The following is a 26283-nucleotide window of genomic DNA, read 5'->3' on the forward strand; positions in this document are numbered from 1 at the left end:
AAAAGATTTATCCTTCCTACAAATCAATTATGCTGATTTCACTTATCCAGGAGGCCCTATCCCTGTAAAATTCCAGAGGCAGTGGCTCATTATGTTCAAGCTCCAGAGCATGAACAGAATGCAAAGTTCCAAGCCAACAAGAAAAAATATAATCCCTGACTCTCCATAGTGAAATGAAGAATATTTTACCATCAGTTTCTTCCTTCCTCTCATATATAAGGCACAATTCTGGCACCATAAGGGACCTTCTTCAGAACATACCTCACTGTGACAATGCGGAAGTCCATATGTGATCTATGAGCAATGGTTTATTCTACAGTTCCTAGCAGACTTTTTATGAAGAAAGTGAACATTATTACCAGGAGTGTGTCAAAACACTCCTTGCACTTGGAGTGTGATCTGGAGCACAATAACTTAATGCTGCGGAGCTTGAGAAAGGTCTGCAAACTTCAGAGATGGCAGCAGGCTCCATACTGGGGATGCCCTGACAAGTACAACCCTGTTATTGTGTATTGTGGAAAGAATAAAAAAAGAGGCATTTTATGATATCAGTAGTGCCAGTTTGGTGGGTGGTTCTAAAGGAGCTGGAGCTAACTAAGACGACAGGTTTCCCTCCCCTTGAAAAATCATCAGTAACCACAACTCATTCCACAGCAGTGAAATCCATCATTATCATCTGCTGTATGAGTAGCCCCTGGGAACCTTCTTGAAATAAAAAGAAGCCAACTGTATCAGGTATTTATAATTTAAACCTTCATATTTTTACATTGATCTCCTTTGCACAGAGATGTCTATCAAGAGTTCTGCGGTTGTCACTGCTGCTGAAACTCTTACTTGGCAACAGCAATCGTTTCCGACTTTGTTCTTTGGTTTGCCGGTGCTTTGATCATTTCAATATATTCCAGAATAATTCCTCCAGAGCATTTCAGCATACGTTTTGACAAAAAGACATGCATTTTCCTTTGAGATTAAAGGGCCTATATATTTTTAAAGCTGCACTGCTTCACACAGTGTAAATAAAAGCTATTTTACAAAAAGGGATGCAAGTCTGAATGAGTCTTCATTAATACCCTGCCCTAAAAATGTTCAAGGTGAGAACTATGCATTTAACGACAAGGCTTTGACAAGTAAAAGTTCAAATACAGATGTGCTAGACAAAAATTCTTCTCTAATCCCAGCTAGCCTGAACAGAATGGTTTTGCATTGTTTTAAAGGGTGGTCAGCTTATGCCAAAGGGACGCGGGTGGCGCTGTGGGTAAAACCTCAGCACCTAGGACTTGCCGATCGTATGGTCGGCGGTTCGAATCCCCGCGGCAGGGTGAGCTCCCGTCCTTCGGTCCCAGCTCCTGCCCACCTAGCAGTTCGAAAGCACTCTTAAGTGCAAGTAGATAAATAGGTACCGCTTTATAGCGGGAAGGTAAACGGCGTTTCCGTGTGCTGCGCTGGTGCTGGCTCGCCAGCTGCAGCTTCGTCACACTGGCCACGTGACCCGGAAGTGTCTTCAGACAGCGCCGGCTCCCGGCCTCTAGAGTGAGATGAGCGCACAACCCTAGAGTCTGTCAAGACTGGCCCGTACGGGCAGGGGTACCTTTACCTTTACAGCTTATGCCAAATGTCTGGTAAAAGAGTGTTTCTGTGCTGTGAAGCCAATTTAGAGAGTCATCTCCTACTCAGTTTAAGCTTGTTGTATAGAGGGCCTCATTAAATTATTTCTAGATCAGCCCTGAGAAGATACGTTTGGCAAGACAGTGATCTGTCAGGTGTGAAAAAGCAGATCATTATGTTTTCAATGTTCAGGTTCATTCAATGTTACAGGTTGTAGCCAGGGGGTACAGAAATCTCAATAATCTTGGCTATACCACAACACTAATTACAAAAGTCTGCTAGCTGTTCTGCTGCCCACAGCTCAGCCATTGCACACAGAGCAAGATCAGAAGCTGTAACCCAGCAATTCTGGAAGCCAACTTGGCTGATGGGATGAGCAGGAACTAAGCAACAACCCCATCCACGCCCCTACACAAGAAAGGCTTGAGTGGGGAGTTGCAGAACACCCAATCCTAGTCACCACTGCAACCCCTGTTGAAGGATAGAGTGTCAATACCTTAAACCAGAGGTGGGGGAACTCTTTTCAACCCAAGGTCCACATTACATTCTAGGCAACCTCCCAAGGGCCACATAGAAATACTGGCCACAAACCAAAGTGGGTAGAGTTACAAATATTTCACCTCTATACAAATAGGCCTGTTTCTACACACACCCTGTCTCCATCCAGCCAAGCAAGCGGCATTAGCAGAGTTCAAGGACGCATTCTAGTCAAACAAACAGAAAACCTCGGGGTGCAAGGGAAGGCCTGGGGAGAAATCCCAAGGCAGAGAATATAACATAAGAACATCAAAAGATCCCTTCTGGATCAGGCCAAGGTCTCATCTAGTCCAGCATCCTGTTCTCACACAATGGCTCACCAGGTGCCTATGGGAAAAACCTCAAAGAGGACCTGAGTATTAAGTAGTGTGTTGACAAAGAAAATGCACAGATTTCTCCAAGTGGTTCTTTATAGTAAGCTGGAACTGAACTGAACTGAACAGCTCAGCCGGCCTGCTTTTATAGGCAGCCGTCTGTCAACATTGTAACAACACCCCAGGGTTTCCCACCTAAATTAACTGACGTGGACCTGAGTGAAAACTATACAGTGGTACCTCAGGTTAAGTACTTAATTCGTTCTGGAGGTCCGTACTTAACCTGAAACTGTTCTTAACCTGAAGCACCACTTTAGCTAATGGGGCCTCCTGTTGCTGCCGCGCCGCCGGAGCCCGATTTCTGTTCTCATCCTGAAGCAAAGTTCTTAACCTGAAGCACTATTTCTAGGTTAGCGGAGTGTGCAACCTGAAGTGTATGTAACCTGAAGCGTATGTAACCCGAGGTACCACTGTATACACAATACCCCTGGTGGCCAGGGTGAGCACTTCAATACATAACACTGAGCACAAGAGACCTTTCCTGCAACTGGTATTCAGAAGGATTGCTGCCTCTGACCACAGCCTGGAGGGTTGCATTTGGTACCTGAGCTCCTGGTTTCCTAACCCTGCCTTAAAGAAGATTAAAGTCCATTTGTACATTACTTTAAAGCAGTAGCTAAAATGCACACCACTCAACCCTATAGGCCAGAAGGAGTTTTGTGAGGAGTTAAGAGGGAATAACGTCTTTAGATGGTTAGAATGTTGGACTAGGATTTGGGAGAACAGGGTTCAAATCCCAACTCAGCCATGAAGTCTCACTGGGTGACCTTGGACCAGTCACTACTACCTCTCTGCCTGCCCTACCTCACAGGGCTGTTGTGGGGATGAAATGGGGGGAAATTAGAACCATTTATACCACCTTGTGATCCTTGAAAGATAAAGGTAGCCTATAAATGTAATAAATAAAAATGAGCAGTCCTGTGACTGGCCCCCAGTCACCAGGTGAGCTACATGGCTGAGTGTAGATCTCTTCCAGGGTAACAAATAAGAAACTGTGGCATTTAATGCCACTTCCCCATTACTTTTACGTGCAAGCAGAGGCCATACAAGTCTTATGTTTCCTGACTATCTACAAAGCTGTTTCTATATATACATGCTAGATCACTACTACAGTACTTCTACTGTAGCTACAATGGTGACATAGGTAAAGGTAAAGGGACCCCTGACCATTAGGTCCAGTCGTGACCGACTCTGGGGTTGCGGCGCTCATCTCACTTTACTGGCCGAGGGAGCTGGCGTACAGCTTCTGGGCCATGTGGCCAGCATGACTATGCTGCTTCTGGCGAACCAGAGCAGCACACGGAAACGCCGTTTACCTTCCCCCCAGAGCAGTACCTATTTATCTACTTGCACTTTGACGTGCTTTCGAACTGCTAGGTTGGCAGGAGCAGAGACCGAGCAACGGGAGCTCACCCTGTTGCGGGGATTCGAACCGCCAACCTTCTGATTGGTAAGTCCTAGGCTCTGTGGTTTAACCTACAGTGCCACCTGCGTCCCTACAATGGTGACATAGACCATAGACCACAGTAAAACATTTCACGACTCCTAAATCATCGGTTTAAAAGCTTGATATGTAAGGAAGGCATATATGTACATTTAAAAAAAAGAAGATTCAAATTCTCATTTTTAACAACTACAATTTAGGTCCAACAGCAGAAAAGGGTTTTCACAACACCCAGGTCAAAAGACAAAACTGACCAAATCTTACCAGGAAGAAACAAGACAAAAACAGACTCCCCTATATTTTTAAAGGAGACGTACATGCTAAGAATGCAGCCCACCCACGTTAAAACATACAGTGAGTAGCAGTTTGCTCCGTGAGAAATGAACTGGGTCACTTGTAAGCAAGATAAACCAGCAAAACCTGTTCGTAGAAAAATAGTTGCAAGCCCCTCCTCTGGCATTCCAGTAGCCAATGAATCAAGAATAGTCACACAATAACGGTAAATTTAGACACACACACACCCCAAAGTCCTGCCATGTTTCCTATGCATGCTGACTTTGGGGCAGGGGAAAGTGGTGGAAGGGAAACACTAGCATGAAGCTGAAAAAGGAATGTGGGGCAACTCCACCTTAAAATTCAACTGAAATCAGCACCACTTACATGTAGTCAGGAATGAAGTATAACAAGCTAAAAAGGAAGCTGTCCTACAGGAAAAAAAGGATGCAATGGAAAGAAAAGGCTGCAAAGTTATTAACAGATGCAGGGGGGGGGGGCGACACGTGGTAGAAGAAAAAGAGAAGAGAGTCAACTGAAGTTGGCTGCAGCAGCAGATGGATTAGAACTATATTTTATTTTTAGTCTGCAGATATAAACCACAGGTTTTTTTTAAATAAAAAATACACTGCAATTAAGTTTAAAATGTGGATTGTTTAACATAAATAGGCTTTTAATGCAGCTATCAGGACTCCTGGGACTATTAAATCTACGAGGCAAGCATAGTGCCCTTTAGCATATTTATTAGTAAACGTGCATGCCTGAAACGGAACTAAAAACAGACTGCATTCAATATGTTCAAGTGTTTCCTATTCCTCAGTTGGGCAATGCTTACTGAAGCAGAGATTTGAGGGAAGGAAAGAAGAAAGACATGATAAACACTGTTTATGCTTTGCTGACCTCCCCAAAACACCCCCCCCCCAAAAGAAGGGACAGTCGCCACCTTTAGAGGCAATTCGAAAAAATGAAACTGAGAGGAGCATCTTTCCAAACATGACTAAGACACTTTCTGGCCCTATTTCTTAGCCATTGATGAAGAGATTGACACTTGCTCTGTCTTGCCTTTCAGAAGGTGGGGGTTTACTTGTTTTTAGGAGAACAAGTCCAGGGCAGGATGATGTGTTTGGGATAAATCAACTGCATCTCAGTTATGGACTGGCATCTGTCCTCAGGCTCCCTTGAACTGGCTACACGAACTGATAAGAAATGTAACCTTAAGAACTGGCACTTTTGCTTTTCCTCCTCCTTCACCATTCCTATCTTCTTTTGTGTCGTGTATTTTAGATTGCAAGCCTGAAGGCAAAACCCAGTGTGCTTTTTATTGATCTGTAAGCTGCTCTAGGAGCCTTTTCTTTAAAAGAGGGTAAAAATGCCTTACATAGATAGATAAAGCCAAAAAGTGCTTCAAAAACAGGCATTCCTTATGTGTATTCCTTCCATATATATTTCAGATTGCAATAAAATCACTGCTTCCTGTATGGCTAATGAATTGTATATGACCCTAATGATTGACATATAGTTGCTTTTTGGAATACAATGGTTGAAGTCATGTTCTCTTATCTAAAGCCATGTTGTTTAATCCCAGATGTAGCTGTGATCACTAAGGACTCATTTACATGGAACTGCAAAGTCAAATATGTGTCTGCTTTATCCTATGCACACATTCCGGAGAACCAGCCACACCTTTAGCTGCCTGACATGTGTTCCTGCAAGATATGCTGCCAAATTAGTATGCCATAGATACATATACAAAATGGTCAGTGATTCCTATTATTTTGCCTCTACTATAGCAAAAATAGGTATATTTCACACATCAACAACTGGGTCACAAATAGTTGTTTCAAGTTAATATCAGACACTATTTCTGTAATTGTCAACTTTTAATTGTTCTGATTGTAATGCGATACACATATATCCATTTTAACTGGAATAGTAATGTTGAATTTGATGTTTTCATTTGTTAAAGTCAGGCACCTAAAAACTTCTAGGGTAAGTGCTAGATCTAACGTTAGCCTGCACTGCTTAACCAAATTTATATGGGTAAGGAGTTGACGGCAGCCATATTGACTGGCACTCATGGTATTAGGGTGAAAGCTAAAGTATCATGTGGGCACAGAAAAAAATTGGACAGAGGAGGTTGAAAGACAAAACACTCAAGCAAATAAATTTTGATGCTATTATGAGGGGAATCTTCCCAACTATAGCAAGCCAGCTACCGTTACTGATTTTATTAAGAACATTTTATACCCAGCCCCATCACTTGGTTCCTAGGTAGGTTAAATTAACATTTAAAACAACCCAAACAAAATAAGAGCAGATTGTAATATAAATGAAATACTCCAACACACCAATTGCAGCAGCTGGTTAACATCCCATAAATGACTGGGTAAACAGACAAGTGTTGTCTGGCACCAAAACGCTATCAATGTTGGTGCCAGCTGTACTTCCGGGGGGGAGAATTCCATAATTGAGGCATCGTCACCAAAATGTTGGTGCCACCACTTAAAGTTTTCCTCTGGTGCTGAAAAACTAGATGGGACGCTTTCAAAGGACCTGAGCAGGCTGATATTTCAGGATGGGATGCAGACTTCAAAAATGTCTAGAGTTGTTTGTTTTAATGTAACAAAGGTAAAGGTAAAGGACCCCTGACAGTTAAGTCCAGTCGCGAACGACACTGGGGTTGCGGCGCTCATCTCGCTTTATTGGCCGAGGGAGCCGGCATTTGTCTACAAACCGTTTTTCTGGGTCATGTGGCTAAGCCGCTTCTGGCAAAACCAGAGCAGCGCACGGAAACGCCGTTTACCTTCCCACCGGAGTGGTACCTATTTATCTACTTGCACTTTGACGTGCTTTCGAACTGCTAGTCTCTGCCACTAATAATGTTTAAAATTTATGTACCAAAGTGTTGATTCAACTGAAAATACAGTGGCAAACCAACTCTAGTTTAAAACCTCTGTTTCCTGCATTATAAAAACTTCAATCAATGTGTTTTTCCTCACAAGCCCACCCCCTTGAAACAAGAAATTAATTACCTGGTGATATTTCTTCAGTATATTGTGCATTTCTGCTACATCTTCACTTGTTATGGTTTTGATGACGTATCTTTTGTCGTAAGAGGTGTGAAATCGGGCGCCACTCCGTGCTTGGGAATCATTAGCAAGGGGACAACTTCTTGTCAGAGAATTCTGTCACATTAAAAAAGGAGGAAAGCATCAGAACAAGACGTTAATTAAAACGTAAGATGTCTAGCTGGATCATACCATTGTCAAAACATGGGCACCTGGGGAAAAGGTTAAGGTGGGGAATCAATTTAGCAGTACTGTAATATCCTTAAAGCAGAACTATTATGGTACAAAAAACCCTCGGGAAAGGTGGTTTACTAGCAGCAGATTTAAATCAGGGCTGCACTGAATGTTCAGAAAGGACTTTGCTGGCGGGGGACAGGGGAGAGAAATGTTTCCATAGAAGACCTCCAGAAGTTTACTTTCGTGCCAGTTTGTCAGCAAAAAAGTAGCAAAGCAAACTGGTGCTCCAGAATGATACTGGGATGGTGGAGAGCGGAAGAATGCTCTAAGGGTAGATACCAGCTACACAAACACTTCCTCTGTTTTTGTGCCACTCCAGAAAAAAGTTGCCAAAGGGGGCTTTATTTTGCAGTGCAGAGTCTTGACAAAATGCCTTTTTGCCTCAACTCCAGCTTAAATTCACTAGTTAATGTCATGACCTACATGGCAAGAGTTAAGTGAACTGAAGTGCCTTTTGTTCTGCATTGCCGCATCCAAACAAGATTTGTTTCTCGAATTTTCTTCCAAGACAACACTATTTAATCAATCCCTGCGGTTGCTAGAATGAAAAAAGTTTAAGCGTTTCTGAAATTTACCCACTGCCACCTGCCTGCTACATTACTGGCAATGAACAGATATCTCCCCCTCTCGTCATATATAATGCAAGCTGAAATTTAATATATGCTTTTAAAAAAGCACAAAAGCAAGCATTGGATAAACAAATGCGCTGGTTTTTCTGCAAGACAGTCATTTTCAATACAATACAATACAGGTTCGAGCTTTGCAATTTAATACTGTGCTAGTCAAATGGTGCTAGTCTCAGCAAGTATCTCATCTTGGTATATTTTAAGAGCAAGAATTACAACAGCAGCACAGCGCAATGCATTTTATTTTCTCGATGCATCACTTTGTCCAAAGCAGCGTCATTCTGAAAGAATGAGGACGTGTTGAAAAAGGAGGTTTATTCCATCACAACATGGTGCCAAGAGTGTAGGCTCAGTTTTTAAAAAACTGAATCTTTATTTACATGTAGATCCCTTCAGTGGTGCTGTTATCATTAAATATGCAATAATCTGCATTCCAGGAAGGAGTCGGAATGGCTTAAGTAAGCAACATGAAACAATAAAAAATAATTGATAGGCACAGCAAAAAGGCTATCAGTATCAACTAATAATTTACTATAGAAGCCACTAACAAACACTCTTATAGATTTTATAAGTAGCAAGAGCCACAAGCCTGAAAATTGTTCTAGTCCCCACCCCAAAAACGATCACCACCACCAGTAAGAACCACATGTATATATATTCAAGGATAGCAGTGACCTAAGATAAACGTGGCTAGCTGGCAAAATTATCTACTATTTATATTCAGTATCACCATCCTGTGTACATATGACACCAGAGGAAGCCTAGGACCCTAGCTGATTGGTCACTTGCTGTCCCCCCCCCCCACTCCCTTGAAGACAATACAGAAAGGGTTCATTATGAACATGCTTTTGCCTTAGCTTTTGCCTGGGGAAGCTCCAGGGAAAAAACCCACTATACCACTGACATTTAGTACATTTCCAAGTACAATTCAAAGTGTTGTTGCTCACCTTTCAAGCCCTAAACGGCCTCAACTCAGTATACCTGAAGGAGCGTCTCCACCCCCTTTGTTCAGTCCAGACACTGAGGTCCAGCTCCAAGGGCCTTCTGGCGGTTCCCTCACTGCGAGAAGCGAAGTTACAGGGAACCAGGCAGAGGGCCTTCCTGGTAGTGGCACCCGCCTGGTGGAATGCCCTCCCATCAGATGTCAAAGAAATAAAGAACTATCTGACTTTTAGAAGGCATCTGTAGGCAGTCCTGTTTAGGGAAGTTTTTAATGTTTGATATTTTATCGTGTTTGTAATATTCTGCTGGGAGCCGCCCAGAGTGGCTGGGAAGACCTGGCCAGATGGGCGGGGTATAAATAATAAATTAGTATTATTATGCTTTCATCTGCCAATTAGTACAACTAATTCTAGGATCTACAGCAAGTGTAGGATTGAGTTACAATATACGGTTTAATTTATTTCAGGGGTGACCTATTATTTCTCACTTGCTTTACCCTTGGACAACAAATAATAAAATATCCTAGATTGAAAGATTCTGGTTGATTAACTTTGATCCAGATCAGGATCTGTCTCACCCATATGCCTAACCAGCCTGGGTCCATGTTACAGGTTTGAAGGAGAGAACAAGAACAGAACAACTGAGACCTGTGGGGTTGGAGAAGCTCCACTTCCATACTTTCAGGAAATCCTGCAGCTCTTTGGTTTGAAAGTCAGGGAGATCAGAAGTGGTGATGACAGCTGATTATTAAAGACATGCAGGCCCCATGGAAGCCTTTCCAATTAGGCATAGATACCTATCATCCCTCACAAATCTCTATTTTTCTAGATCTATCAATAAACTAGGAATCAATCTTTTGCCTAAAGATCAATGCCTATAATACAGAACCATTTAATAACATATTCCAAAAAGCACAGAACAGTCAATCACGAGAGTATATAACGTTAGCAATTCCACAAATAGTCATGATGTATTAACCACAGGAATCCTGGAAATCCAGTTCTTTTTTAAAAACAACAACAACAAAAACCTGTATTATGATGTTTCCCCCCATGCTGATTTCAATATGTCATTTGGGACTGCTTTAGTCCTCAAATTACAGCTAAGTGAAATTATTCCCTACAGAAAAATCAAAAGAAGATTTTGATTTTCTCATCAAAACTCTTAAACCAGGGGTCAGCAAACTTTTTCAGCAGGGGGCCAGTCCACTGTCCCTCAGTCCTTGTGGGGGGCTGGACTATATATTTTTTTGGGGGGGGATGAACGAATTCCTATGCCCCACAAATAACCCAGAGATGCATTTTAAATAAAAGCACACATTCTACTCATGTAAAAACAAACTGATTCGCAGACCTTCCACGGGCCTTAGTTTGCTTACTCAATGTCTTAAACTGACCGTATGGTGCATTCAGTTAAACATACTTGGGATGTGAACTGTAATATCATGAGAATTTCCCCATGAGTTTTCTATAAAACATACTTCTTATCTTGCCAACTTTGACCAACACATCTAATAAGTTCTTTCTCCTAATTCATACTGAAGCTAATATTCTGGTGTCCATCAAACCACTACAAAAATCCATTTGTGTCTTCTATATATGAAGGTTTTGACATCCAGATCAAAATGTCATCTTTCATAACATCACCTTGGAAACAAAAATTATTCCACAAATTTGAAGGCTTGAGTATATCCAACTGATGGCTTGAAATTGGCACAGGAAAAAGCATCTAGACAAGATACAACATATTGTGGCAGCAATCTGGTGGCCAAACACCTTTTAAAAAACCTAAAAAACTCGATACCTTGCTTTATCCGTCAGTTTCACTTAAACAACCTGAAACACACACCCCTCGAAAAACCCCCAAAGTTGACACTTCAACTTTTCTAGGCGGTTACGGCCACTTAACGTTTCTTATAAAAGTCTCAATAAGTTGGTTCATTAGCCGCAAAGTAGATCACAAGACAGCAATTCTGCACAACCTATAAAGGTACAGTAATGCAGTTTTAAAAGAAATTGGTTACTAGGCATTTTCACTAGAAAAACAAGGCATTTCAAAATCTGGAGGGAGGGGGGCCGATCTTCTCCCACATGAGATCTATATGGCCAATACTTATCCTGACTTTGCATTGCCTAGTATCTCAGAATCCATTTCCACAAGTTCTAAGGTAGAAAATTCCTTCCCCTGCTGCCCAAGGACATCTTAGCCAGAACAAAGAAACCATAGGTGGGCATTTTGTTCCATTGCAGGAACTTTCGTCTGAAGTCAAATTGGAAGCCATGCTCTGAAAATTCTGGGGTCTCAGCTTTTCAAAGGAAAGGCCTTTGCTATCTGCCAAGACTGCTGGGCCTACAAGCAACCATATTCCGACACATCTGGTCTAAGGCCAGACTGGGCAGAGAAATCGAGAGACTGTCTAGAACAGGGGAATTTCTTCTCAGGATTAACTTTTAAAGGGGGTGGGGAGAGAAGGGAGAGGGTAGATTCCAGTACAGGTCACTGGTCTTAGATACGATGCCAAATGGGGGCGGGGGGGGGGGGGACAAGGAAAAAGAACAATGGCCAAAACTGGTTAAGAAAAACAGTATGTAAGGTATTGATGGCAAGCTTTGTTGGGGGACTTAGAATAGTGGGACCACGTGTTGAGATTTCTGCATCGTAGATGACCCCCAGGATCCCTCCCAACTCAACAATTCTATGATTCCTAAGAGAACATCACCATCATCACCTGCCTGCAAATGCATTACCAGCCCAAGTTCAACCCACACTAAAAGTTCAGACTTGGCTATCCTCTTTTGCAGGTTTTCACTACTAATTTCTGTGTGTGTGTGTCAGAAGCAGAAGAGGTAATTTAAGTGAGAAGGAAGAGACTGTGACAGTGAGCAGTGCAGAATTGGGGCAGAAGGTAGAGAGGAGGGGGGCAAGAGGCAGGGATAAAGCAGACTGCTGAAGAAACCAGGGAGTCTCCCCCTCCTGCTGCAACCAGCTCCCCTTCCACCTGGTCTCCCAGGGCCCAAAGAGGTATGTAAAGGGTGGAGCAAAGGCAGGCAAGATGACAGAGCATCAGACTGCTTAAGAAGGAACCAAGGGAGGAGACATAGGGAGCTATGGGAAGGCGAGGACCTTCAGTCCTCCACAACTGCCTCATAGGGGCAAGTTCTACTGGGAAGAGTTGCCTGGCCTCTTTGAATAAAGAGTTAATTTCGCTGAAGCCATGTGAGTATTCCTCACCTTCTCCTGGCACCCATCTCTGGCACTAACTCATTAAGTAGTGGGGCCATCATAAAAGCTATGGGGACAAGACCTACCCTGCCCCCTCATAATGGGGACTACTTGCAGATATTGAATGTAGTTGAGAGACATGCCAGCTTATTTCAAACCCACGACTATATCTATCCAATGGCTGCAACCTTCTTAGCAACCTTTGCTTGAAAATGTCACGATGTATTTGCAGAAGTCAATAAAAAGATTTTCCATGTGCACTGAGAACAGTCGAGCAAAAGCATTTGCTGAAGGTCATGAAATTTAAACTGACCTTTAACACTTACAACTTCAAACAAACCAAAACAGATGTCCCATGCCAGAGGCTGTACAGGCACTTGTTAGATCCAATGCATTATATGCCTGATGAAGCCAAAAAGGCCCAGCTTATTTTTTTCCAAAGAAATTTACAGCTTCTTTCCAACAGGTTTTTTTTTTAAAAAAAATCTTTATTTGTTTTTCATTATTATTATTATTTAGTAATATTTTTGTATCTGCCTCTTCCTCTCTTAAGAGTCCAGGCAAAATTACGGTCTTAAAATCAACAGAGCAGAAAGGTTAGTGCGGCATGCGATGGCAATTTTTCTGTTCAATTCTATGTCCTTTGTGTTAAAGGCCCAAACACTGAGGGGGAAAGCAAGAACTGAGGCGCTGCCACAGAAAAGGCCCAGCTCCGTGCCACCATCCCATGGGCCATGTCTTACAGGGTGACCAGGAGCAGGTTTTCCCATGCCGATTGCAAGGCCAGTAAAAATTGCAAGGTGCTCTTTTAGATACTGGATCCCAAGACACTCAGGGCTTTGCAAGCTAATACCAACACCTTGAATTGGGCTCAATATCTCCTATCAGCAGTGTAGTGCTTTAAGGATTGATGACATAAAACCCTATTTCATCCCACATATAATGACAGTTTGGTTGGTTGTAAGGCACTGTGGGTTGTCCAAAGCAAGATAAAGTGACTAACAAATTCAATATAACAACAACAACGATGATGATGATGATGATGATGATGCAAGATGTAGTAGAGTGACATAGTCCTCCAGGAAATTATCAGATCATGAATCACTGATGTCAGGTAATCCCAGACCAGGAACATCAATAGTTGGCAAACCAGGTAGAGGTGGGCATGAGAATGCAGTCACTGAGGCTACTTGGATTTCAGGCAACCATTTGAAATAGAGGAATGTCTCCTGTTCCTTCACGTGGAGTCCCACCCCATCCAGAACATATTGTCTACTCAATTCGCGCACTCAGGAACTACTTACCTGCAACACCCGCCTTATCAAGATTCAGATTCAGCCCTCATCCATTCCATTGCACAATTTCCCATGATTCAGACTGAGTAAAGGAACCACCTGAATATGGGTGGCACTGCAGTCTGAATTCCCAGATGACTCCTCAGCAGTGATTTAGAGACAAGGTGGAACCTAGCAGGGCCCTAAAGAACTGCCATGAGGCCATGCAGAAGCCCTGCAATGCTACTTCCTTACGAAAAATCAATGGGAAAGCATTCCCTACATCTCTCTCCCAATACAGGTGATCAGTCAGGACAACCAAGGCTGTTTCAGTGCCATACCCAGGCCTGAAGCCAGATTAAAATGGGTCTAGATTAGGGGTGGTGAAACTGAGGCCCGGAGGCCACATACAGTCCTTCAATGGCCCTCCACATCCCTCAATGGCCCAACGGAGGATAGAGAGGTGGGTGAACCTATGTAGAAACTAGCCTATTGTATAAAGGTAAAATTCAGATTTGCTGCACAGCCCACTTTTGGCTCTGGCTGCTATTGGCATGCGGCTGGCTCTCAGGAGGTTATCCAGAAGGGAACGTGGAGCTCAGCCTGGAAAATGTTCCCACCAACTGGTCTAGATAATTCAGCTGGCCAGTCATCACCACCAGGGTAGGAGGCCAGTGAAACAACGGTAACAGAGGCAGAGAAGGCAAGCTGGGCACTGGGAGACAGGTGGGTTAAGATTTGGCATGAGGTATGCAAAAGAGAAAGGGACGCGGGTGGCACTGTGGGTTAAACCACAGAGCCTAGGACTTGCCAATCAGAAGGTCGGCGGTTCGAATCCCCGCAACGGGGTGAGCTCCCGTTGTTCGGTCCCTGCTCCTGCCAACCTAGCAGTTCAAAAGCACGTCAAAGTGCAAGTAGATAAATAGGTACCGCTCTGGTGGGAAGGTAAAGTAGCAGAAAAAGAAGCAGGATGGAAATATAGATTGGGAGCTGAGCAAAAATTGAAGTTCTGACATTAGCGATTTTCCTATAGTGTGGGGAGGGAGCGACGGGGGGAACAGAGAGAATCCTTTACAACTGTAGCAGGAAACCACCCCCCCATCATTCAGTTTGTACAAACTTCACACACACTCACACTCACACACTACATACGCTACGCTTCTGTTATAAATTCATAGAAAATCAACCATACATTGGATTTGCACTGTTCGACTTTTATTTTACTCCATGAAGGAAGGACTACAAAATGGGGAAGGTTTGATACAGGCCAGCCATAATCCCTTCACCATCCCAGCACATCCACAGGAGCCCTGCCCAGTTGCTATGCCAACCCTGATGGTCCTAGACAGAAGACAATCAAGATCACAAAGAACTTGCATATGGGAGTGGATTCAGCATGGACTGAAACAAAGGACAATGATCAGATCTTCCCTCTGGGGGCAGGAAACTGCCAACTCCCCTTTGTCTCCTGGAAGTGACTCGTGGGGAGGGGGAGAGAAGGGAATCAGCCAGGTGACAGGACACTCAGGTTACCACCACAACTCCTCCCTCAACCCCTCCTTTCTGTAATGTATGCATGATGTTTCTGGGGGTGGGCTTGACCTACAGGGTGGGAATTTCAAAAGTTTTTATAAGGTCTTGCACACCATCTTTCTGGGTCTTTCCTCTCACCTGCAAGTGAGGGGAGCACCCTGTCGCGACAGTCTTTCTTCAATAAAGACCAAGCCTACAGGCTGCTGATTTGCTTCAATTTACTCTGGTTGGTGTCTTTACTTTTTGTCCAAGGGAGCCCTCGGATTTTTCCGGTAACACTACGTAAGCCCCACAGCTGGTAGAAAGTCTTGGCGTTTCCCTGCACAAGCTGGTTACTCAGAGAGGCATTATAAGATGCCTTCCGTCCTGTGACATGTGCTATCTTAACATTTCTCAATGAAAATTTCAAGCAGCAGGAGCAGCGTGGGGACAGAGGAAAAGCCACCTCATTTCCCTTTGAAGTTTATCTGCACTATGGGAGTTTAGGGATTAGCAACGGACTCCAAGAGGGTAGGAAGGATTTAAAGGTCAATTTAATTAGCCCACTCTAATCTCCAATATTTTATACTCTCGTTGGCATATTAATATCATTAAATTATAATTGCTCTTTTCACAAGACTAAAGATTATTTATGCAATCGCGCAATATATTTAATCTACATACTGAGTATGTCAAAAGTTATCCTAAAAAGGGAGTTAGAAAAAAATGCAGTAGAGGAAATCTTTTTCTTCAGAGGTGAAGAAATGGGTGATAAAGCTGGATATTTTTTAAAAAAACTTTTTAGAAAGGTTAGGGTTAAGTAGAAATGACAGATACATCATTCTGTCTTTAAATTACAAATAATTGCTGGTTTGACTTGTATCTGACAAGAGGTGAGATGCATCAGGGTAAAATCTGGGATAAAATTCTTGGTAGATGCTCTGATCTTACATTGCCATCTTTACAATGGCCCTTTTAAATAACTTCAGTGCACAAAAGTCCTCAAAAGGGAATCTTAAAACAAGTTTTCCATAATGCAAAGGGCTGCTACCTTTCTCTCTGAAAATATGATTATCAAGGAATACTACGAGCACAAAACATGAATCATAGAACTGTGGGTTTATCATCAGAAGGGAGACCAGAGCTTGGTGTTCTCTAGAGCAGAGATGCTGGCGGGCACTATCCCTGTCTACACAATGGATGGAAGATGTCATGGATGGCAAGGCATCAATGGGCATTTTGTAATAAAATTGTTTAAAGCCCACATAGTGCCTTTTCTAATCAAAGACACTAAGAGCCCAATGCACAACATCTCAGGAAGTTTGGTACTAAAATGGGAGATCTCTACTCTCAAATAGAAAATCAACAACTCTGAAGAAATGTCCTTGCATACAGTGGTACCTCTGGTTATGAACTTAATTCGTTCCGGAGGTCCGTTCTTAACCAGAAACCGTTCTTAATCTGAGGTACCACTTTAGCTAATGGGGCCACTGCTGCTGCTGGCTCACGATTTCTGTTCACATCCTGAGGTAAAGTTCTTAACCCGAGGTACTACTTCCGGGTTAGCCGAGTCTATAACCCAAAGTGTTTGTAACCTGAGGTGTTTGTAAAGCGAGGTACCAGTGTATTTGGAATATGAAAAATGCTGGACATCATATGAGTATCTGATTTCACAAAGGTAGTATTAAGGTAGAGATCAGCAGTTTGTTCCATTTCTCTTACAAATATGTGGGGAGAAGGTGGCCATCTTAGATTTCTGCTCCCTGAACAAGTTCACTGAGAGTGCAAAACTATTTCAAGTATATAAGTGAACTCTTGATTTTAAGAGATAAAAATATGGTCCCTAGATGAAAATAATAGAACTGCCGTTCACCCTCTTATACCCTGAGAAACCTTTGCTGGTATCTTAATTGAGACAGGAAACTCACAATATGTTTTTTGAAGCAGCTGATTTTTTAAAAAACAAACAGATGTTTTGCTATTTCTTTGTGAGCAAACTGATTAAACCCAGTAAGCCTTTTGCCTGATAAAGGTCAAAGTCATCTGCTAATGACTGTCCTACTTTTATGGCAGTGGTCTGACAGCTATTGATTAGGTCTCTCACTGGAGTGAAGAACATTAACAAGCACATTCTAAAAATCAAGACCATTTAGCCCTCTCCTGTTATATAAACTTTCAATAAACAAAACATTTTGCAGCACCTTCAAAAACTATTCAGGAAGCAATTCTAAGCATGCTGACTTGGAAGAAACACCACTGAGACCAGAACGTCTTGATTTCAAACGAGAGAGTGAGTTTGGGACATTTGTGAATTTGGGCTTAAACTATTTAGAGTAACTGGAGCCAGATGCCCCTGTTCTTATACAGAGATTAAGCACAACAATTCACACAATTTGAACTGCTGGTTAGGAAATAAGACACCAATTCATTTCTTTAAGTGCAGGAGGCGATTCTGAAACTTCAGTGCTTGCAAGCGTTCCATAAAATGGATTTCAGATCTCAGTGTAATAGCCGCAACTTACACGCAGTCCTAATTCTGAAAAGTTCATGTTACAAACACATTATGTCTAGCCTCTGGGACAATTTATCAAGGACATCTACTGTAGATTCCAAGCAAAGACATTTGGGGAGAACAGTTGTTTTAATTACACCGACATGCCCTATTAAACAAACCAGGAAGTGTGCCATTTTACCCATGTTCATCTTGCACACTGCTCAGCGATAACAGCGATAATAGCTGAGAATGAATTCTGGCTGGCATTTGCAAGCCATATTTTTCAAGTAATTGAAATTAGAGTTGCTATAAATTATGGGTGTAGAGAGAATCCATTTGCCACCAAAGCTCTGTTGTATGACCATCAGCCTTACATGTAGAAGGAGGTCGCAGGTTTAAACTACACACTACATTTGATCTTAGCCCAAAGGCCGAGAAGTGATACACAGGTTTAAAGACTGTTATCTTAGTATGGGGCTGGAAATGTCCCTTGTGGCTAAACCACTGGAGAGTCACTGCTAGTCAGCATGGACCACTAGTTTCAACTAGTGGGTTGGGACCCACAAGTGGGTTACGGCCTGAATCCGAGGTGGGTTGCGATGCAACAGGAGCGCCACACCATGCAAATATATGGTAAAAGATTGAGACATGAGTCACCAATTGCATGTGGGGCCCGAGTCTGAAAAGGTTGAAGGAAAAACTAACCTTGATGGACCAATGGCCTGGCTTTCTATGGACCAGCCAGAGTGGCCAATGCTGGACAAATAGCCTGGGCTCTGGTTAAAAGAAGCTGCATATATCCTGGTTAGACAAACAATCTTACTTCCTATCTCTGTAAACCATCTCTGCTGCCTTAACAGAAGCCATCTGTGCACTTCATTGAGCTAGAAACAAATCCAGCTTCTCCCCCCCACCTCAAAATATTTTAATATGTAGAAAAAGTTAACATTCAGTGCTTCAAAAAGGAAGAATGGACAAGTTGACTTGCATGCGCCTTTGCAAGCACTCCCTTTTTCAATCTGCAATGCTACTATAGCCATACTATATTGTGTGTCAGAATGGCAGTGGTTATCAGAGCACTTCAGCTGACTGTGAAACAAAAGGAAGTGGTAATTTCAGAAGCAGGGGGGGTGGGGAGGTGCAAAGCAGAAGTTGCAAGTATGTGCTTGTGTTTCCCTTCTGGCTGAATAACACATTTCTCAAGACGAAAAGGCTTCTATTTAAGTTACAGCTGTTAAAATTTTAGCTCGATGTTTTCAGATGAAACGTTATTTCCCCTATTGAGGAGAATGCCTCTCTGAATGTTACTTGGAACCAGAAATTCCTAATACTGCAACTTGCAACAAAGGAGGGGAACAGACATTACTTATTAATACAGTGGTACCTCGGGTTACAAACACTTCAGGTTACAGACCCCGCTAACCCAGAAGTAGTACCTCGGGTTAAGAACTTTACCTCAGGATGAGAACAGAAGTCGTGCGGCGGCAGAGCAGCAGCAGCAGGAGGCCTTGTTAGCTAAAGTGGTACCTCATGTTAAAAACAGTTTCAGGTTAAGAACGGACCTCTGGAACGAATTAAGTTCGTAACCAGAGGTACCACTGTATAAGCAATGCCAATTGCATAGAACCACGAGGGGCTAGTAATGAACTACTGGTTGGAAAAGGTGTAGGAACATCTTATTGCTTAGCTCTTAATCTAAATAATCAATGTACATTTTGTCTTATTTAAATACACAAGTCCCACCCCCTTCGGTCTAAGTCACTTGCAAGTTGCCTCAGGGGCAACTTTAGCTTGAAGGCCCTTTTTGCAATACAGTGGTACCTCGGGTTAAGTACTTAATTTGTTCCGGAAATTTGTTAACCTGAAACTGTTCTTAACCTGAAGCACCACTTTAGCTAATGGGGCCTCCCACTGCTGCTGCGCCACCGGAGCATGATTTCTGTCCTCATCCTGAAGCAAAGTTCTTAACCTGAAGCAATATTTCTGGGTTAGCAGAGTCTGTAACCTGAAGCGTATGTAACCTGAAGCGTATGTAACCTGAGGTACCACTGTACTTTAAATTAAAACCCCAACCTGTTAGGTAATTGGAGAAACATCAAATATCAACCCCCTTCGTTATTTCAAGGATGACTCATCAGGATCACTGATGGCAGACGTGATGGTTAAGTTCCTTACCGTAATATCAGCAGTTGGTCAGTGTTAAAAGATTCAAGTAACCCAATGATCACCCACTTATGCTCCCCAAAATCACCTGCTTGCCACCATGAGAAAAGACTCCTCAGCTACTACTGCCTTCTCTCATAACGTGTTGCTGAGTCTAGACACACTGCCTTTGGGAGTCATTTTACCAATACCTTGACAAGTTTTGCTGCTGATATATGATTTGGAACTCTCCCAGGCAAAAGCTCACGATATGGCCACCCCTTCTCCACACACTGGTATCCTGCGTCTCAGCCACAATGATTTCTCAATCTAATAAGCATAAGACTTATCAGTAAAAAAACAACCACCCACAAGAAACCAACGGATATGACACAGAAGCATAAACAGCAGTAAGGACCACACCATCTTGAATGTTAAGGGGGAAAGTGTTTTCCATGGTCCTCTAAAAATAAAAGAGGGAGCCTGGCAGATGTTCCGAGGGAGGGAGGTTCCAGGGGCAAGGCGTCAGAAGTGGCTCCTTCCTTCTTGCTGCTACCCCCTTCACCCCAGAAAGTGGGCACCCTGAGCAGGTTCTCTGAAGATGACCTCGGCAATCAAGCAGATCCATATAGGAGCTTATTGTAAGATTCTTCATCGCACTTATTAAACATTAGTGTTTTGGGTTTTTTTAACTTAACCTTATAGTTTAGCCAAATACATTTTTATTTTACTAGCTCTCGGAGTCTTTATCGCTGCAGGTATTTGTACACGGACCATATTAAATGACAGAGAGGAAAGAAGTGGAAGGAAAATTAAACAAACTGAAAAGTGTAAAAATATGTCGGCAAGGCAAATCATTTCCACAATGAGGGAAGGAGCATTTGTTACCCACGTACGATTTCAGAATACTTCTGAGGAAGCCCATGCTAAACAAGCTTGTGGAACAAAACAAAAATTTCTGATGATATGAACACAGTGTACCTACTTCCGACGCTAAAACTGTGCCGTTAGGACTTTCCTTATATCTCTCTAATAAAGTTTTGCTAAGGTTACACACCAAGGCACAGAAACTGTAGATATTGCTCTTCAGGTCTTCATCCTCATTCCTCCATCAGCTGTTGCCTAAGGTTATCCCTCCTGCCGTGGGGCAAAGTCAGGCCTGCTGATCACCCCAGGCATGGAGGGAAGACGAGCAAGAGGTCTGATGGAGGAACAGCAGCTGCAACACAATTTAAATGTAGAAGTATCAAGTGTGGATCAGGCAGTCCCAACCACAGGCAGTGATAGAGCACATTCATGAAATATGGGCACTTAATTACCACCAAATAATGATCCCAAATCAGGTCTTTCCCCCTCCTGCTTGCAGCCTGTAAAGCTGGAAATCATCAATATTGTTTATCAAGGTAGATAGCCTACCTGAAAATCCTGATCATCAATTGCAAACCTCTCTCGCAGATTACGAAAAACCATTGGACAATATTCTTTGAATTTGAAATGGCTTGGCATATTTTCTCTGAAACAGAAGATTTGAAGGGGGAAAAACTTGCTAAGAATTTATAAAGATAAACCTGCAGAAGTAAGCTTTCTCCCCTACAAGACCAAGTACCTTCCAAAACAGCAACAGTTACTATAATACAGAACACTGTATATTTACATCAACATGCATTAAACAGAACTGTAACAAACCTCTGAACTGAACATCATATTTTGCTCAAGAACTTAATGTGTTATATTTTGCCCAAGAATTTCCCTAGAAGGTCCAACTAGCTAGATAAAGTGAGGCCTGTGTCATGTGCAATTTTTTTTTTAAAAAAAACATAGCACAGCAGTGCCCAACATTTGGTCCATCTAGCCTAATGTTGTCTACTTAGATTGAGATAAGCAATCCAAAGCCTCCGGAAAAGGCCTTTTCCAGCTCAACTAATCCAGTGCCCTCCCAACTCCCATCAGCCCCAGCCAGCATGAGGAATAATCAGGGATCATGGAATTGTATTCCAGAAACATCAGGAAGGCCGCCAAAAACTGAACTTGCATTGGCAGTGGGGGGTGGGAATTCATAGATCAGTGGCAGAACACATGCTCTGCATACCAAAATAATAATAATAATATTGGTGCTGCATCCAATCACTGGTATTTCCTGATGGAACAAGGAAAAACTCCTTTAAAATCTGGAGAACCGCTGTCAGGCAGTGCAGAGCTAGAGAAGCTTAACAACATGGATAGCTCAGTTGGTTACTGCATGATGCTGATAATGCCAAGGTTGCAAGTTCGATACCCGTAGTCTAAGTGATTAGGATGCTGTTTACTGCACTAACTCTTTTGGCAGCTTCTAGTACTGTCGGTTATAAGAGGGAAATGAGGAGGATGCACCTAATGAACGCCTGCAAAATTAAAGTGCATTCTTCTGCTATTTGGGGGCACAAAAGGCCAGAGTGTGTTTTGCTGTCTCAAAAACACCCATTCCAACCTCTGCAGGGAATCATGCAGGGCCAGCGGGTGAGCTCATATGGAAATCTAGAGTGTTATGATAGCTTTAAGCTCATCTAGCTAGACTTACATGCCCCTTTAATGAAACCAAGGTCCTAAGGTGCCGGTGCTTACCAGTGCCTCACCATGGTTGGTGACAGGCAAACTGCTTGAAGATTAATCCAGGCAAGCCTGCATTAGTAGCTGTTGGCAGGCCCTGTTGGCAGGCCCTGATATGCAGGAAGGGAAAGGATTTCCACTGACCGCGTCAGCTTCCCCTGGTTAAGCAGGTTCTCAGCCTGGGGGCAGAACCTGGATCCATCGGTGAGCCTGCAACTTCAGACAGAGCACCAACCTCATTTGCAGGACTCAGACCTAGCAAAGAGACATTCATGCCTTCATGCCTGGTGAGACAAGTCTAGTGTACTGCACTGTAATGGCAGCTGCTCTTCACAGAAGATGCAGTTCCTCATCTGATGGCATTTCATCAGAAATACATTACGCTACTGCTCCAGCTGCCCATTTACTTCCAGAAGAGACCTATGCTAGCCTTGCCTTATAAAACTCTAGAGGCAAATGGGCCTAAACCTCCTCTGCTCTTGAATTGCCTTCCTTTAAGCAGGATGTGAAGGAGCAAGAAAGGATCTTTTCCTCCCTCCTCTGTTCTGTTGTCCTGATGCGCTGCTGAGAATGTCAGGACTGAAAGAGCAATTACCGTATTTTTCGCTCTATAAGACGCACCAGACCACAAGACGCACCTAGTTTTTGGAGGAGGAAAACAAGGGGGGGGGGGAATCTGAATCTCAGAAGCCAGAACAGCAAGAGGGATCACTGCGCAGTGAAAGCAGCAATCCCTCTTGCTGTTTTGGCTTCTGGGATAGCTGCGCAGCCTGCATTCGCTCCATAAGACGCACACACATTTCCCCTTACTTTTTAGGAGGGAAAAAGTGAGTCTTATAGAGCAAAAAATACGGTATGTTCCTGACTTCGCTGTTGCCAAGGAGGCTGCAGTTCCCATGGGTCATCGCTTCAGTCCCGTCACCCTCTGCAGCGCGTTAAGACGACATCATCTGGAGGGCACCATGTTGGCCATCCCTGCATTAACAAATACCACTTTTTGACATGCAGATGTTCCAGTAAGTTTGTAGTCACAGTTCGACATAAGATACTTACAGAAAACTCTGTGCCATATGACAAAAAATGCAGTAGGTCGTCCCTACACTGTCTAAGCTTATTACAAATGGCTGAATCACATAAACCATATTATAAACCAAATGAAAAACAACTAACTGCTTCACTTACTTGTTGAAAAGGTGATTGTCCACTTTTATCTTGGAATATGCTTTGAAGTCATCTGGCATCAACATAACAGGGATCTGAACATGGCTCAGTTCATTGATCTATGTGAGGGGAGGAGAAAATTTGAATTAGCAGATTCACTGAGGCAAACCAATAGTAGAGCAGGATATAACAAAATAGTTTCAGTGGTGGGACCAAGTCTATGAAGCTCCCTCCCAGCTGAGATTAGACAGGTAACCTATTTGCTGAAGTGCAGGTGGGTGACTAAGGCTTGCAGCACGCATTTTAAAGTAGTGTTACATTAATTGTTTATTGTCTATGGATTGTTTTTATGCATGTAGCTTAGAATGCAAATAACTAAGCAGCATATTAATGCTTAAAATAAAATGGCAAACCAGTCGACATTCCTAACCCAGGAGATCCTTTATTCCCAAATCCATAGCAGTAGAACCAATTTTATAAGCAGGGCAATTTACAATTGTTGTGTTTAAAAACAGAATGAGGTACTGTTAACAACAGTGTTATTCCTGCAGCTCTGTAACTCCAAGATGCAATTTGGAGATCTAGCACCCCCCTCCCAAGAAACTTAAAAATGATTTCCCTTTTCTGAATAAACTTTTTTCATATCCCTTTATGTCTGTTCAGCATACCTCCAACTTTTCCTTCTTACTACTAAAGCGACATTTTACATCACATACACAACTGACATCCCCCCCCAGCAGACTCACTCGATTACAGAAGGTATGAATGCCACAGACGCTTGCCTAACTGCATACAGATAGCTTGGAACTGAACACAATGGAGACAGGCACAGCGAGGCAAGCTTTGAGAAGCCTTTGTTCTCAGGCCTTGCTCAAAATTGCATCTTCAATTAAAGTGATGGTCAACAGAAACTGAAGAAGACTCTATTGTTTCAAGGTTTTTGGTGCCTGGCTTTGAAGACTGGGAGAAGCCAGACAAAGCTGAACCATTCTGTGCCATAGTGTAGAACGATGGTTTTGTCTTATCCGGTGAAGTGCCATTTGCATGAAAAACAATGGTTACTGTGTACTATGTTGCTACAAATCAGAAAGAGTACTTTTATAAGGGATAGGACCCTCCTATATCCTAAGGAAATGGTCTTGAATATGATAATGGTAAATTTTGGTATGTTGGGGAAGAATGCTTTGTTCAGAGGCAAAGCAAATGCTTTGTGTGCTAAAAGCCCAGGATTTTTAATTAAAAGGATCTCAAGGTAGCAGGACTGAGAGAAACCTTTGCAAGTGGCTCAACTCTGCCTAAGACAACTTCATTTGTGCAAAAGCCCTGGCCAGACTAACCAATCTGGTAAACATTTTCAGGTCTCCATTGCCCACAAGAACCACAGCAGCATCTGATGATACACCAGGAGCACCTTGATAAGTCAGGAAAGGGTGAATGTAGTCTGCATGTGTGTGTGTGATAAATTAAGAACTGTAACATACCATAATAACTATTAGTGTACAAAGTAAGTTCTATGAACTGTATTCAAAAAAATTACAGTTCACATGCTTTGGGATCCCTTTTAGAATCCAAGCTATCTGAAGTGTGCCAAAATGCTAAATCTGTGTTCTTACTTCAATCTAAAATCTTTTGAGACATCCAGATGCAACCACTCTCCAGCTGTTCGAGGATCTAATTTGGGCATACTGTCTGGAAAGTTTTTCCATGTTTAGATAACATATGTCCAGATGTTAAGTAAACCCTATTTTGTAAAATTCAGAACATAGCTTCTGGGATGGGAAGACTATAACATCTATTGTTGCTCTAAACCCTTTGTATTAAGCGAATGCACATTGAGCAAAGGAAATCTTATTTCTACTTCAAAGTTGTAAGTCAGAGCAGGCCTAGCAGTTCGTGCAAGACAACTAACAGATCTATAATAGCTATAGTTAATCTGACTGTCCTTCATAGGGAAGTGTAACTCCTCGTTTTTAAAACAAGCAAATCACAGTCTGGTTCCAAGAAGAGCGCATGTGTACATGCACACACACACACACACACACACACACACACACTGCCTTTGTTTTTCAATACAAGGGGTTGGGAACATTTTAAATTCATGCACAAGCAACAGTTGGGTGTGTGTCACATGACAGTGGTGGATGTCCCCAGAGGCAATTAAGTTGGCAAGGCCAGAGGCAAAAGTGAGGACAGCAACAGATGCAATTCTTAACTTTGTACAGTAGGCTACATTCAGTAGACATTACAAGCCAGAGGTTTCCACACACCTCTACCACCAATCTCTCCCATCCACCATCTAATGGGTTGGCCACTGCTACATCTGGTGGCCAGCAATTCCATTTCCATATGGCTTAGGCCCAGGCTATCTGAAAGACCATATTCTCCCTTATGAACCTGCACAGGGTCTGAGATTTTTGGGTGAGGCCCTTCTCTCAGTCCCATCACTCTTCTAGGCACATTTGGTAGGGCCTTCTCAGTGGCTGCTCCCAGACTTTGGAATTCCGTTAATGGAGAGGCTAGTCTGGCTTCCTTTTTGTTGTCCTTTTGCCAGCAAGTGAAGATCTGTCGTGCTCTGGCAGGCTTTGGGGAATTGACTGCTTTTAAGGAAAGAGCTTTTAATAGTGCTGTGCTGTTTTTTTTTTTACTGCCTGCATTTCAACAGATTTGTTTTTACATTGTTTTAATTCTATTGTAATTAATTACTTTTTAACTATTATCTTTTATACGCTCTTAGCTATCTGTGTTTCAACCCCATATACAATTGTGAATGTAGGGTATAACTCTAA

General features: G+C 42.7%; 1 protein-coding gene across 6 annotated transcripts in view; it reads right to left on the bottom strand.

Moving 5' to 3' along the window:
- PIP4K2A (phosphatidylinositol-5-phosphate 4-kinase type 2 alpha) overlaps positions 1-26283 on the bottom strand; it is a 177861-nt gene that overhangs the window by 19587 nt on the left and 131991 nt on the right. For all 6 annotated transcript variants that reach the window (XM_083579941.1, XM_083579940.1, XM_083579943.1 and 3 more), the window contains 3 exons: positions 23519-23616; positions 21167-21263; positions 7266-7418 (listed from right to left, as the gene is read on the bottom strand). In XM_083579941.1, the coding sequence (XP_083436067.1) occupies positions 7266-7418; positions 21167-21263; positions 23519-23583 (315 nt within the window). In that variant the 5' untranslated portion in view covers positions 23584-23616. The remainder of the gene's footprint in view (positions 1-7265; positions 7419-21166; positions 21264-23518; positions 23617-26283) is intronic.

This window comes from Podarcis filfolensis, assembly GCF_964270895.1.
Source record: "Podarcis filfolensis genome assembly, chromosome: 12".
Taxonomy (NCBI): domain Eukaryota; kingdom Metazoa; phylum Chordata; class Lepidosauria; order Squamata; family Lacertidae; genus Podarcis; species Podarcis filfolensis.